Raw genomic sequence first — 15,720 nt, forward strand, 5'->3', positions numbered from 1 at the left:
GGACAAGGTTTTGGCAACAGCTATGAACAGTTGCTTCCACAACTGAGGTCTTCAACAAGGTCAATTCTGAATCAGTGTCTCCAACCTCCTCCAGAACATGTGAGAAGCTCCCTTGGAGATGAGAGTTCAGAGATGAAAATCAGAGTCCTCTGCCAGCTTTCCCTGGCAGACACAGACTACTCGTTTGGGCCTGTCAGGTTTGTCTGGCAGGTTTAGCTGCCACCTGATTCAACTCATCAGATGGTGATCAGCTCACAGCTCAGCACCTCTCTTTACCAATGCATCCGAAACACGCAGCCACAGGTCAGACGACAAGACCTCGATGTCGGTAACTTACCTCTGACCCAAGGTGCTCTGTACCAAGTACACTTATAAGCAACCTTGTGTTTGAACGTGCTGTTTGTTATGGACAAACTGTGACTAGCACAGAAGTCCAATAACATCCCACCAAGGATCAATAGTCAATGCTTCAGCATGACTTAATTACTATGGGTCACGGACATTACTGAAGACTTGCTGCGCAACAGGGAATCGGTCACAGCTTCTCTGGCCAGCCTGCGAATCCCTTCCTGCACCAAACCTTCACCAAACACGTCAGTTGTTGTCCGTGAATCCAGAAGGTTGGCCTGAAACAGAGAAGAAAGCTCAGAGTAAATAGAAGTCTTATTTCTAGAGGAACAAGATACACTTCTCATCTGATTACGGTGCTTCAAGTGTTTGTGCTCAGTAACAGTATTTCTTCACCTCTTCCAGAGCGATGAAAGTGGACAGAATATCTCCAGCCTGGCCAGAGGCGATGTCATCACCCAACAAGTTGTCCGTCAAGGTGGTAGCCATCTCTTTTTCCCTCTGGGCCTGGAGCTCCCGCTCTTTATTGACGGGCAGGTTTCGGACCTCTTCCACAATCCTGGATGAACACATTTACAGTCAGAGCAGTTCATCATTCTACGGTCCAGGCGGACCTTTTCATAATAGCCGTTGACAGACTGAAAGTAAAATAAGGTGTTTATCAGCTGTGCTGTTGAACCTTACTTTATCAACTTCTGACGAATCTCCTGGAACTCTTTCTTATTCCTGTCGATGGCTTCTCTTAACAGGACGAGATTCTCAAAGTTCTCCAGAGTCAGGTTCGTCAGGCAGCTGTCGTGCCACGGTGTCTGGCGCTGGGTCATGCTGGTTTTTGCGACCACTTCATCCACATGTACCAGATCCTTCTGGGATTCATCTTCTTCTGACTGTTATTAAGACAAAAGTTTTAGTTGGAATAAAATAAGAGGAAAATCATGACTTACATGCAGACAATATTAATATGTTCAGGTAGAGTAGGGGGTTAAACTGGGTATTTGCACGCTGTTGTTCTCAGGAGGTGAAGCTAGGATGTAAAGCAGGCTTACCTTAGTGGAATCCGTTTCCACAGCTAGTTCTTGATTGGTGATAATCACAGAACTAAAAAAGTTAAGGAAGATGAACCCACAGCTGAAGATGAAGATGAAGAAGTACACCAACGCAGCATAGCGAAGTGCTTCATCCACACTGAAATGGACAGAATATTAAATTAGACAAAACTGTCAGCAGAGTGGCTATAAAATATGAATCTTCACCAAATACAAACGTGCCAAAACAGATGGACGTACACTGAAGTTTACTGCACTCGCATATGTTCACCTAGTGTTCTCTTTCAGAACTGACACTTTTACTTATTTAGTTATAGTCAGAGATCCAGACAAGAGCTGCTTACCCCTTAAATCCATAGTAGATTTTAAACCAGCCATTCTGGGTGATGCAGATGAACAGAGTGTACAGGGCTGTAGGGAAGTCTCCAAAAGCAGATGGAACTTCATCCCCAAACAGCATCACTCCACACAGGCCAAACATCTAGAGCACAATCAATAACAGAGCATTTCAGACACAGCGTACAGCATTTCACCATGAACAAAACACAAGTACAGAGACCTTATCTTTTGGATCGTTTCTGAGATTTTATCATACAAATACGAATTGTGGAAGAGCACATACCACCATGAAGCACATGATGAGGATGAAGATGTTCAGCAGTGCAGACATGGAACGGGCGATGCTGTTGAGTGCTCTGGAAAATCCCTCGGAAAAAGCAAACAGCCTTACACTCCGAAAGAGTCGCAGCGTTCTGGAAAAGGAGAAAAGAAAGAAGCACAAATATTGAACAGTTACAAACTGTGAGCTCAGTCTGAACAGATACACCATCACTCTCCTCTTTTCCATCCTTTTATGAGGAACACTGATCTAGATGAAAAACCTGAGGAGTTTTAAAATGTGGGAACACGTCACTGTAATTTTCCTCACCTGATGATCCTATTTTGGCTTGGGGGCAAGAATCTGTACCCCACCATCAGACCCAGACTGACCAAGAAATCCAGGACATTCCACCCACTCTGCAGATACAGAAGAAATAATGATCAAATAAGACTTGATGAGACACAGCAACCTTCTACAAGGAAAATATGGATTAATAGAAGTAAACATTTTGAGAAAAAAAACAGTACCATCCAGAAAATCCTGAAACCGTAGGTGAACTTGAGAACAATCTCTGAAATGAAAGCGGTGAAGATGATCCACTCCCAGATCAGGAATGCAGTCTCATGGTCCTGAAATTACAGTCAGAAAGAGAGTGGAGTTTAATATACAGGGTTTCTGAAAGTACACTCAAACACAAGTACCAGAAACATCACCTGTCCTACAAAACACACTGACAGAAGCACAGAACTGTACTGTAGGGTTAGTCAGTCAGTGGGAGAGGGAACATGATCGAACTGTCTGAAAATATCTGGTGACATCAAGATTTTGGGTTCTCACCTTGGCAATCCTCGAGTTGGTCTGGACGCTGATGATGATGCAGTTGAGGAGTGCAATGACCAGGATGAGGAACTGGACAATTGGGTGCTCCACAATATACTGGAACATTGCAGAGATGTAGTTTCCAATGTTGTACTCCGTCTACATGTGAGAAGAGAAGAGTGAGAATTATTAACATCTCAGAACTTTTGGTCAGGACTCAAAGGCCCAGTGAAGAGCCAAAGCTGGTCTTATAAAGGTCTTAGGATTTATAGTAGAGCAATTCCACAACTCAGCACATGATGGATTAAACCCAGTGACTCCTTATAGTTCATTACTGAAGTGAAACTCCTTTGTCTTTCTTACATTTTCGTGGAGCAGCTCCATGAAGCCCTCTCCTGGTTCCTCCACTTCCTCCATCACGGACTGTGGTTCCAAAGAGGTTTTAGATGTTTTCTGCCCCCAAAAAGACAGACATTCATTTAGACTCTATATCCATACACACATCTTACACAAAATGTATTTACCAAAAGCTCTGGAAAGAACCTGAAAAAACAGGTAAATGGAGAAGTTTAAGAGAACAGGTAAAAAAGAACCTGGTCCACCTTGAGCATGGCGAGGTGCTTCTGGTTCTGTCTGCTGGGAGACAGAAGGGCTTTCTCCTCTCTTACTTCCTCCTTCTTCTTCTTCTTTTGGTGATCGCTCATCTCTTCTGAGACTCGATCAGCTGCTGTCTGCTCCTTAAAAGCTCCGCCGCTCTGTTCGTTACCATGGAATCTCTCTCACTCTATGACGTCATAAACGTTCCACCATCAAACGTCACCCAGCCGACAAGCGCATCTGCTAGTTAGCGCATATGCTAGTCTAGTTGGGTCACGAGGACTGATCACATGTCGTTGATCTGAATACTAAGTGATTGTAAATGGACAGAATATTCATATATGATATTATCTAGTGGTCACTGATCAATAAAAATGAAGATTAAAATATTAGAATTATTAGAACAGAATATTTTTTATAGATATACTTATATTTATAGGCGGTTCACTGACAACTGTAAACATGGAGGATCAACTTCCGGTTGATAAAACCAACCCCTTTATTGCTGGAAGTGTTTCACTGAAGTCATTCTGAATTTGTGTTAACAGTTAACAATTTAGCTCCACTTTAAAGAAAAAATAATGAATATTGATGAAATATAAAGGTTTAGGTTGTGTTCGATACACTACCCGTATTGTGATATTACAGATTAGCATTACCTGAAGGAAATACAGAGCTTGCAAATAAGTAAATAAACCTTTCTGCAGCTTCTTTAAAAAAAAACTTGTCTAAAGAAAAATTTCATCAACGATGTGTTTAAAAATGAAAAAGAGGAAAATCCATAAACTAAAGATTTCATTGTTTTATAAATATAAGATATGTTACAGTCTGTTCCACATCAAACACACTGATATTTTTATCATATTTTATATTGGGAATTTACATCAACAAAAGTTACAAAATTTATATTTAGATTTCACATTTATACATTTTTATCATTATATTCCCCTCATAATAAGCACCTTCAGATATCAAACATGTCTGGGGGATTGACTGCTTATGGGGTAAGGGACGTTTATTAAATAATAAAGAAATATTTATTGAAAATTTTAAATTCATCAAGAATGTCGGACACGTGACCAGTAGAGGGCACTGATCTGCAGGTTTTTGGTAAAGACTGAAACTTACATTGTAGCCACATTAAAGTGAATACCACATTTAATGCCTGCTTATTTAATAATAAAATAATATTTAATATTTGTTATACTGCATAAATTCAATGAGTTTAAGATGTGGACAGGTAATAATTTTAACACACTAAGCTACTAATCACAGGTAGGCCGGAGAGTGACAATCAGGAACTGCTGAATATTTACCTTTACATTTAAATACAGACAGTTCTGACACTCTAAGAAAGAGGAAAGATAGAAAATGAAGGCTTGTGCAGGTTTAAATATTTTCATATGCCAGGTGAAGTTCAGTGACTTGGAAATTGTTTTGTCTCCATTCCCTGACTCACACTCACCAATAACCATTTCTCGGAGCTGTGTGGAGTGTTCTTTCTTTAGTCTTCATGGTGTCTTCATTTGTAGGGAGGAATACTGATTAACCAGTGACTGGAGCTTCATTTCTATTTTCTTGTGCATCCAGTTAAAACTGGAGAAGGTGGTTTTGTAGAAAGCTAGTTTTTTTTAATCCGACACCCTACTTTCAGTCTGATGGCTTGGGGGAAGAAGTTATTGCAGAGTCTGGTCGTGTTGGACCTGATGCTGCGGTACCTTCTTCCTGATGGCAGGAGGGAGAACAGTCTGTGTGAAGGGTGGGTGGGGTCATCCACAATGGTGGTTGCTTTGCGGACGCAGCGGGCAGTGTAAATGCTAATAATAACTTACCTCAGCATTGCAAATAATTATTTACCTCAGCAGTGCTAATAATTATTTACCTCAGCATTGCTAATAATTATTTACCTAAGCAGTGCTAATAATTATTTACCTTAGCAGTGCTAATAATGATTTACCTAAGCAGTGCTAATAATTATTTACCTCAGCAGTGCTAATAATTATTTACCTCAGCATTGCTAATAATTATTTACCTCAGCAGTGCTAATAATTATTTACCTCAGCATTGCTAATAATTATTTACCTAAGCAGTGCTAATAATTATTTACCTCAGCATTGCTAATAATTATTTACCTCAGCATTGCTAATAATTATTTACCTAAGCAGTGCTAATAATTATTTACCTTAGCAGTGCTAATAATTATTTACCTCAGCATTGCTAATAATTATTTACCTCAGCAGTGCTAATAATTATTTACCTCAGCATTGCTAATAATTATTTACCTCAGCATTGCTAATAATTATTTACCTAAGCAGTGCTAATAATTATTTACCTCAGCATTGCTAATAATTATTTACCTTAGCAGTGCTAATAATTATTTACCTTAGCAGTGCTAATAATTATTTACCTCAGCATTGCTAATAATTATTTACCTCAGCATTGCTAATAATAATTTACCTCAGCAGAGCAAATAATTATTTACCTCAGCATTGCTAATAGTTATTTACCTCAGCAGTGCTAATAATTATTTACCTCAGCATTGCTAATAATTATTTACCTCAGCAGTGCTAATAATTATTTACCTTAGCAGTGCTAATAATTATTTACCTCAGCATTGCTAATAATTATTTACCTCAGCATTGCTAATAATAATTTACCTCAGCAGAGCAAATTATTATTTACCTCAGCATTGCTAATAGTTATTTACCTCAGCAGTGCTAATAATTATTTACCTCAGCATTGCTAATAATAATTTACCTCAATATTGCTAATAATAATTTACCTCAGAGTCTGCATAATAATTTACCTCAGCATTGCTAAAAATGATTTACCTCAGCATTGCTAATAATTTACCTCAGCAGTGCTAATAATGATTTACCTCAGCAGTGCTAATAACTATTTACCTCAGCAGTGCTAATAACTATTTACCTCAGCAGTGCTAATAATTATTGAACTCAGCAGTGCTAATAATTATTGAACTCAGCACTCAGCAGTGCTAATAATAATTTACCTCAGCACTCGGCTAGTGCTAATAATAATTTACCTCAGCACTCGGCTAGTGCTAATAATAATTTAATCTCAGCAGTGCTAATAATAATTTACCTCAGCACACAGCAGTCCTAATAATAATTTCATCTCAGCATTGCTAATAATAATTTCATCTCAGCAGTGCTAATAATAATTTACCTCAGCAGTGCAAATAGTAATTTCATCTCAGCATTGCTAATAATAGTTTACCTCAGAGTATGCATAATAATTTACCTCAGAGTCTGCATAATAATTTACGTCAGCACTACTAATAATTATTTACCTCAGCAGCGCTAATAATTATTTACCTCAGAGTCTGCATAATAATTTACCTCAGCAGTACTAATAATTATTTACCTCAGCATTGCTAATAATTATTTACCTCAGCACTCATCAGTTCTAATAATTATTTACCTCAGCATTGCTAATAATAATTTACCTCAGTAGTGCTAATAATAATTTACCTCAGCAGTGCTAATAATTATTTACCTCAGCAGTGCTAATAATAATTTCATCTCAGCAGTGCTAATAATAATTTACCTCAGAGTCTGCATAATAATTTACCTCAGCAGTACTAATAATTATTTACCTCAGCAGTGCTAATAATAATTTACCTCAGAGTCTGCATAATAATTTACCTCAGCAGTACTAATAATTATTTACCTCAGCAGTGCTAATAATTATTTACCTCAGAGTCTGCATAATAATTTACCTCAGCAGTACTAATAATTATTTACCTCAGCAGTGCTAATAATAATTTACCTCAGCAGTACTAATAATTATTTACCTCAGCAGTGCTAATAATTATTTACCTCAGAGTCTGCATAATAATTTACCTCAGCAGTACTAATAATTATTTACCTCAGCAGTGCTAATAATAATTTACCTCAGCAGTACTAATAATTATTTACCTCAGCAGTGCTAATAATTATTTACCTCAGCAGTGCTAATAATAATTCCATCTCAGCATTGCTAATAATAATTTACCTCAATATTGCTAATAATAATTTACCTCAGTAGTGCTAATAATAATTTATCTCAGCAGTGCTAATAATTATTTATCTCAGTAGTGCTAATAATTATTTACCTCTGCATTGCTAATAATTATTTACCTCAGCAGTGCTAATAATAATTTACCTCAGCAGTGCTAATAATAATTTATCTCAGTATTGCTAATAATTATTTACCTCAGCAGTGCTAATAATAATTTACCTCAGCAGTGCTAATAATTATTTATCTCAGCAGTGCTAATAATAAGTTTAAAATTAAACTATTCCACAGTCTCACTCACTCACCTCCAAACTAACCAAAATAAAGAAAAAACACACAGGATAAATTAGATTTTTGTAAATTACATAATTTATATCATGTGGGTCTACAAAAAGCATTAAAGTAATGAAGTTATGGGTGGAGCACAAGCCGTTAATATGAGTGCAGACAAGAGAACAGAGCCAACCCCTACTGTACAAATCCTACACAGAGTGAGTGGAGACTGTAGAAGCTAAACATTACATTAAATGAATGAAAAAACACCCAAAACCCCAATTAATATAACATTAGTGCTAACTCATCATCTACTGAGGGACAAGTTCATGAAATATCACTCCTAATTTTCTTATTAATAATACATTTCAGTAAGTAGTTTCACCAAGCTGCCCTGAAACCATCAACATAGCTAACAGTAAGTTAGCTAGCTAGTGCTAGCTTCATAGCCGTCTTCTCTGAAGTAACTTCATGTTATTCAGTATTTTTGAGTTTGATTATAACTTCACTAGCTAAGTAAACTGTCCATAATGCAGTTTATTACATTTATGACCATGTATCTCATATTTAGCACATAACACAATATTTGACCCTCTTTAAAACGTTAGCTGGTTAATTCTGAATATTCAGCTAGCTCGCTAACATGCTAGCTTATTAGCGACTAGCTACGCGTTTTACAAAGTCTCAGCTAGCTAGCTGATACCAAATTAAGCAAACAAGATAGAAAAGGCGGTTATCAAATATATTTATTTTGAACAATATTTACACTTATATCCACAGTAATCTTACAATATCCACACACCCCAGCGTTGTCACAAAGTGCAGTAATGACGAGGCTGTGTAGTTTTTTTCTTTTAACTGTTTATCTGAACATCAATCTTCTTTCCATCAGGTCAAATTCCACCTATTTCTCCTTCCTCGCCCTTCTCTTTCCATCCTCGACTGCTTAACCTCTCTCCATCATCTTTCTGCTGCATCTCTATCTCTATATCTATCTCTCACTATTCATCTTTTAGACCAGTTGCCAGATGTCCACCTCTGTCCTTCTGTTTTTAACAGGAATATAAAATAAAAGGTTGATAGAAAACAGAAGGTTGGCCTGAAACAGAGAAGAAAGCTCAGAGTAAATAGAAGTCTTATTTCTAGAGGAACAAGATACACTTCTCATCTGATTACAGTGCTTCAAGTGTTTGTGCTAAGTAACAGTATTTCTTCACCTCTTCCAGAGCGATGAAAGTAGACAGAATATCATGGCCAGAGGCGATGTCATCACCCAACAAGTTGTCCGTCAAGGTGGTGGCCATCTCTTTCTCCGTCTGGGCCTGGAGCTCCCGCTCTTTATTGATGGGCAGGTTTCGGACCTCATCCACAATCCTGGATGAACACATTTACAGTCAGAGCAGTGCATCATTCTACGGTCCAGGCGGACCTTTTCATAATAGCCGTTGACAGACTGAAAGTAAAATAAGGTGTTTATTAGCTGTGCTGTTGACCCATACTTCATCAACTTCTGGCGAATCTCCTGGAACTCATTCCGGTCAATGGCCAAACTTAACAGGACCAGATTTTGTCAAAAGTCAGGTTCGTGAGACACCTGTCATGAGACTGTGTCTGGCGCTGGGTCATGCTGGTTTATGCGACTATTTCCTCCACATGTACCAGATCCTTCTGGGATTCATCTTCTTCTGACTGTTATTGTGACAAAAATAATTCAGTTTGAATAAATATAGAGAAAGAAAAATGACTTATATGCAGACAATATTAATATGTTCATCTTGCGTATCTTTAAGTAGGGGGTTAAACTGGGTATTTGCACACTGTTGTTCTCAGGAGGTGAAGCTAGGATGTAAAGCAGGCTTACCTTAGTGGAATCTGCTTCCACAGCTAGTTCTTGATTCATGATAATCACAGAACTAAAAATGTTCAGGAAGATGAACCCACAGCTGAAGATGAAGAAGTACACCAATGCAGCATAGCGAAGAGCTTCATCCACACTGAAATGGACAGAATATTAAATTAGACAAAACTGTCAGTAGAGCGGCTATAAAATATGACTCTTCACCAAATACAAACGTGCCAAAACAGATGGACGTACACTGAAGTTTACTGCACTCACATATGTTCACCTAGTGTTCTCTTTCAGAACTGACACTTTTACTCATTTAGTTAAAGTCAGAGATCCAGACAAGAGCTGCTTACCCCTTAAAACCATAGTAGATTTTAAACCAGCCATGGGTGATGCAGATGAACAGAGTGTACAGGGCTGTAGGGAAGTCTCCAAAAGCAAATGGAACATCATCCTCAAACAGCATCACTCCACACAGGCCAAACATCTAGAGCACATTTAAAGACAAAGCTGTTCACACACAGCGTAGAGCATTACACCATGCCCAAGAGAAGGAGCGGGAGATGCTGTTGAGTGCTCTGGAAAATCCCTAGAAGAAAGCAAACAGCCTGACACGCCGAAAGAGTCGCAGCATTCTGGAAAAGGAGAAAAGAAAGAAGCACAAATATTGAACAGTTAAGAATTGTAAACTCGGTCTAAACAGATACATCATCACTCTCCTCTTGTCCATTTCTTTATGAGGACCATTGATCTAGATGAAAAACCTGATGAGATCTTAAAATGTGGGAACACGTCACTGTAATTTTCCTCACCTGATGACCCTATTTTGGCTTGGGGGCAAGAATCTGTACCCTTGATCAATCTAAGAGCCAGATTGATCAAGAAATCCAGGACATTCCACCCGCTCTGCAGATACAGAAGAAGTAAAGATCAAATAAGACTTGATGAGACACAGCAACCTTCTACAAGGAAAATATGGATTAATAGGAGTAAACATTTTGAGGAGGTTCCAGGAGAAAACTGTAAAAAACAATGCCACCAAAAAAATACTGAAACCGCAGGTCAATTTGAGAACAATCTCTGAAATAAAAGCGGTGAAGATGATCCGCTCCCAGATCAGGAATGCAGTCTCATGGTCCTGAAATTACAGTGAGAAAGAGAGTGGAGTTTAATATACAGGGTTTCTGAAAGTCTCAGAAACATCACCCGTCATCACCTACAAAACACACTGATAGAAGCACAGAGCTGTGCTGTAGAGTTAGTCAATCAGTGGGAGAGGCAACATGATCGGACTGTCTGAAAATATCTGGTGGCGTTAAGATTTAGTGTTCTCACCTTGGCAATTCTTGAGATGGTCTTGGCGCTGATGATGACACAGTTAACCAGAGCAATGACCATGATGAGGAACTGGAGAATGGGATGCTCCACAATATACTGGAACATTGCAGTGAGGTAGTTTCCAATGCTGTACTCAGTCTACATGTGAGAAGAGAAGAGTGAGCATTAATTACAAGCCACCTCAGGTTCTCATGCTAGGAGACAGAAGGGCTTTCTCCTCTCTTTCTTCTTCCTTCTTCCTCTGATGATCGGTCATCTCTTCTAACGGAGCGGTTAAAGAAGCTCCTCCATCAGAAACACGTCTGTCTGAGACTCGATCAGCTGCTGTCTGCTCCTTAAAAGCTCCACCGCTCGGTTCATGATGTTGATCTAGATAGAGAAGTAACTGCAAGGTGACAAAAATTAAATAATTTAAAAATATATAAAACTATACAGCTCTGTGCAGATGTTTTAGATATCTGTGATAATTAAGAGTTAAAAAGCGGCTTTTCTGAGCAAGTGTTTATTTCCTCAGTAAAACATTAATATTAAAATAAATACTAATAACATTCCTATAGAAAGTTGTGGTTTTTCATCACTGTGTTCATTAAATCATCTCCAAAGTTCTCCTCATGGGAGTGTAGTATTATTTATAGTTATCATCCAATACAGGGCGTTTCTAGACTAGTTTTACCTCTGCTTGTCTAATCATTTTACTAGTTAATAAGAAGAAGAAGATTATTATACTAGTAATATTGCTGTCACTCACATGTATGAACTATTCTCTTTGCTGAATAAAACTACATGTGAAATAGTGATGTCATCTTTGCATCATCAGCTCATGTTAGTTGGAGAAGCCAGGCTTTTTAATGAGGAGGTTACTGCTATATTGGCGAGCTCGCGACGCTCATTTTACAAGCTTGTGTTATCAGAGCCTCTTTCACTAGCTAGCAGAAATACAGCCTATGCTAACGCTACTGATGCCTTTTCTTTACTGTTCTCATGTGTGTGTTGGTAAGTTATCCGCTTATAAAAGGCCTTAACTAAAGCGCACACAGCTCTGAGCTGCATTACCTTGTCTGTTGAGTGTCTGACAGCATTAGCTGCTCAAGCTTTTGAACAGACGCTGGGGCATGATGGGCATTATTGCACTGCTGCCACCTACTGGCTGAGTAGATCACTGCAGGATGGAAGTGGTGTACAGGTGCTCCTAATAAAGCTGAAGTACGATTTACATTTTTTTACTCAAGTATAAAAGTACAAAATGCTACAAAATGGACTGAAGTCTTGTGCTGTTTGTGTTTGTGTTACTCGGCCAATGTCTGTAGGTCTGGTTGGACACTCTGCATTACTGGCTTTTTAACCCAATAGAGCCACATCAGCACATCAGCCTCACTGAACACACAGTCAGTTCATGCCAGCCTACAGAACACATGAGGGGCAGAGTTGTACTGTGTGTGAGCTGCAGATGTATTTCCTGCACTTGATGCAGGTAGACTGAGTCTTTCTGCTGCTACAGACGTACACCACATGCACAGCATCTTACACCTACTTCAGGTTCTGCAGATGGTTGTTCTGAGGGTTGGGCTGAGAGGGCACCAGCATCCTCCTCCTGAATCAACAAAAATGTGATCTTCAAATTCTGAAAGATCGTTCTCTTCATCATCTCCCCAAACGTCTTTCTCTTAAAAAGTGATTTCCAAGCCCCTTTAAGCAGAGACTCTTCTCTCCATCTTGATCAGCTGTGATGCAGAGCAATACTGGCAAATCTGTTCACTTATCCATCCTAATTTGCAGGTAGGATAGAAAGCTTTCCACAAGACAGAGACTAAAATGTGCAGGAATGTTGGAGCAGACATAAACTGGACAAGAACTGAATGGCTCACAACTTGTTTTTGCTTAATCCAGAAAAAAACATAGGTTTTACTAATTGATCCAAATATGAATAAATCCAAAAATTGCAAATATTACTGTAAAATTAAATGGATTCTCAGTCATAACCAGCAGCACTGTAAAAAACCCAGGAGTTGTTTTGACTCTGGCTTCTCATTTGATGCACACATCTGTTACATAGTTAAAATGGCCTTCTTCCACCTACGTAATATTGCCAATCTGCGTAATGTACTCTCCTTACATGACACAGAGAAGCTGTGTCCTATTCTCTCGTCCCTGCACTGGTTACCAGTTAAATTCTGCATTGATTATAAAATAAATGTTTTGGCCCCACAATACTCAATACGGGACTCAGATAATCCATTAATGCACTGTACTGTTATCCTTGCTGATGGAGCTTGTAAGAATACTAACACATTTGGACTGTACAGCTCTCTGTTCACAGGTCCCTGATCAGTGCTGCAGTCTCTCTAATCTACTTCCTTTACAGGCTGCACATCAGTCTATTCAAACTCCTAAACACATCATCATTTTCTCCTTTGTTTTCTCTCCCCTGTGTGCTGAACTGCCCTCTGCTGTCTGCTTGCTGCTGATCCGAGTCCATTTGTGGTCGGTTGCCCTTGCCTACACTTTGGATCCTGTCCCCCTATATTACCCCCCAAATTTGAATTGAATTGACAGGTTTTCAGTGCTTGAAATGTAACCACATGCAAACACACACACACACACACCAGGCTATGTAGAAGAAGGACAGAGTGTAAAAAAAAAAAAGTAAAAGAGAAAAAAGTGATTTTTTTTTTTAATGCTCCTTTTGAGTTTTCGATTTACACACATAATAACAGTCTAGATTTCAGGTCTTATTTTAGAATTTAGTTCTTTTCACTATGACTCGTGAGCACAATTGGCCGTGCTCTTTCCTCTTATCACTCCTAAGTGATGTTGGCAGGCATAGTTCTGTTAGCTGGTGCAGTGGAGCTGCGGTTCAGCATGTTTGCGGGGGCTGGCTTCGCATGTATTGTTGGAGACATGGGTTAAGTACCCTCCGAGTGTCAGGAGCATTTCTAGGAGCTACAAACGTGTGGGTTAATTGGCAGAACCAGAATGGGAGAAACAATAGCTAGCGTGCACAACTGACTAACATTTATGAAGGCACTGTTTCCTGAAAACAGGGAGACATAAATCAACCCTCAGGAAAGCCTGTGCTTTTTCTTAATTCTAAATTCTACACACTTACTAAGACTTCTACTGTAAACACATGTAGACCACATAACGTACACGGCCATAATTAATGTGGAGGTATAAGTGACATTTAGCAGACTTCATGACAACAGTTTACCTGAGACAGAAGTTGCTGTTAGAACAAGGGTGTCCAATCCTGACCCTGATGAGTTTATCTCCAGTCCTAATCTAACACACCAGAAACAGGTCATGAAGACCTTCAGGGGTATCAGAGTATTAGAACCATGTGTTGGATATGAACTCTCATAGATCTCCAGAACTGAGCACCACTGTGTCTAAACATGGTTAGAGAGGATTTTGGAGGAGCTTGTGACACTTTCCACCTTTCTCACAGAGTGCAGTAATGACAAGGCTTTGTAGTTTTTTCTTTTCACTGGTTATTTGTACTATTCTCTTCTTTACACCAAATTCCTCTAATTTCTCCTTCCTCACCCTTCCCTTTCCATCCTCGCCTGCTCAACCTCTCTCCATCACCTGATCACCATCATCTTTCTGCTGCGTCTCTCTCTCTCTCTCTCGCTATGTTCTTCATCTTTCACACCAGCTGCCAGATGTACCTCTGTCCTCCTGTTTATAACAGGGCATAAAATAAAGACACAGAATATTAATGAAGAAATGATGAGCTCCATACAGCTGCTATCAGTGATCATTTTAGACCCACTGGTCTGTAATTAGTTTACCAGGCTCTTTTCAATTTCCTGACAATATAAACAACTGGCTATTTCTTAATATTAATATATTTTTATTTCTTAATAAAATATTTCAGAATAAAATACAGATTTTTTAAAATGTCTTTAAAAAGTATTACTTACCAGTTCTTTGATTGAAGGTCATTCAAAGAGACACCAGTTTCAAAAAAATGAACAAATAAAAGTACAGATAGAAAAAAGTAAAAAGAAACAAAACATAGAAGATAAAACCCCCCAGTGAGCAAGCCAAAGGCGACAGTGGCAAGGAAAAACTCCCTCAAAGCTGGAGGAAGAAACCTTGGGAGGAACCAAGACTCACAAGGGGAGACCCATCCTCCTCTGATCAAAACCAGTTAGAAATTAATAAACCAGGTCTCAAGCAGCTGTTATCTCCATGGCACTAGTGGCCTTCAGATCTTCACCCTGAAAAAAAATCACCAGAACAACTTTGTATTAAAATCTCAACAATAAAGAATCAAAAACCTAAACTGACTCCAAAAAGATCATTAAACATCTCCAGCTGATTCAAACACGGCTGCAGGAGTTTAAATCAGAGCCAAGAGAAATAAAAAAAAACACAAACTTACCTCATCTTACCGCTGGACTTTACTTAATGTTACCTAACAACCAGTTTCACCCAGAAGATGTTGTGGAATGCCTAATCGTCTTTTTTCATATTCTTATCCACTTCATTCAGCTCAGGGCCTGCAGTGGCAATGGGGGAAGCACAGAAACCCAGGCATCCCTGTCTCCAGCATCCCAAGGCGCTCCCAGGCCAGCCAGGAGATATAATACTTCCAGCAAGTCCAAGGTTTACCTCGGGGTCTCCTCCCAGCTGGCTGTGCCCAGTACATCTCCAACAGGAGGCAACTGGGGGGACATCCTTATCAGACGCCCCAACAACCTCAGCTGGCTCCTCTCAATGAGAAGGAGCAGCGGCTCTACTCTGAGACTCTCCCAGATAACAGAGGACATAACCTCATTTCAACCGCTTGTGTCCGTGACCAGGGTGGGGATGTAGTTCAGCTGGTAAAT

General features: G+C 39.2%; 1 protein-coding gene across 1 annotated transcript; it reads right to left on the reverse strand.

Annotated features, from left to right (window-relative positions):
• Nucleotides 1-479: 479 nt before the first annotated feature.
• On the reverse strand, nucleotides 480-15,660 carry LOC140561410 (cation channel sperm-associated protein 4-like). The gene is made up of 17 exons (XM_072686604.1): nucleotides 15,503-15,660; nucleotides 14,554-14,563; nucleotides 10,883-11,023; nucleotides 9,961-10,034; nucleotides 9,201-9,251; nucleotides 8,919-9,075; nucleotides 3,408-3,569; nucleotides 3,178-3,237; nucleotides 2,833-2,973; nucleotides 2,523-2,624; nucleotides 2,323-2,411; nucleotides 2,017-2,146; nucleotides 1,739-1,875; nucleotides 1,395-1,533; nucleotides 1,033-1,235; nucleotides 745-907; nucleotides 480-626 (listed from the first exon to the last, which is right to left on the reverse strand). Exons 1-17 carry the CDS (start codon nucleotides 15,658-15,660, stop codon nucleotides 480-482), a joined length of 2,064 nt encoding a protein of 687 aa, XP_072542705.1.
• Nucleotides 15,661-15,720: the final 60 nt, after the last annotated feature.

Source organism: Salminus brasiliensis, chromosome 8, assembly GCF_030463535.1.
Source record: "Salminus brasiliensis chromosome 8, fSalBra1.hap2, whole genome shotgun sequence".
NCBI classification, from domain to species: Eukaryota; Metazoa; Chordata; class Actinopteri; order Characiformes; family Bryconidae; genus Salminus; species Salminus brasiliensis.

Excerpts from the sequence above, each read along its gene's own strand:
- LOC140561410 (XM_072686604.1), bottom strand. The coding sequence starts at position 15,660 with ATGTCCTCTGTTATCTGGGAGAGTCTCAGAGTAGAGCCGCTGCTCCTT. Across the intron at positions 9,252-9,960 it reads GGAGACTTCCCTACAGCCCT|TTTGGCCATTGACCGGAATG; the intron begins GTACACTCTGTT and ends GGTCCTGTTAAG. Across the intron at positions 3,238-3,407 it reads CCATGCTCAAGGTGGACCAG|TCCGTGATGGAGGAAGTGGA; the intron begins GTTCTTTTTTAC and ends TTGGAACCACAG.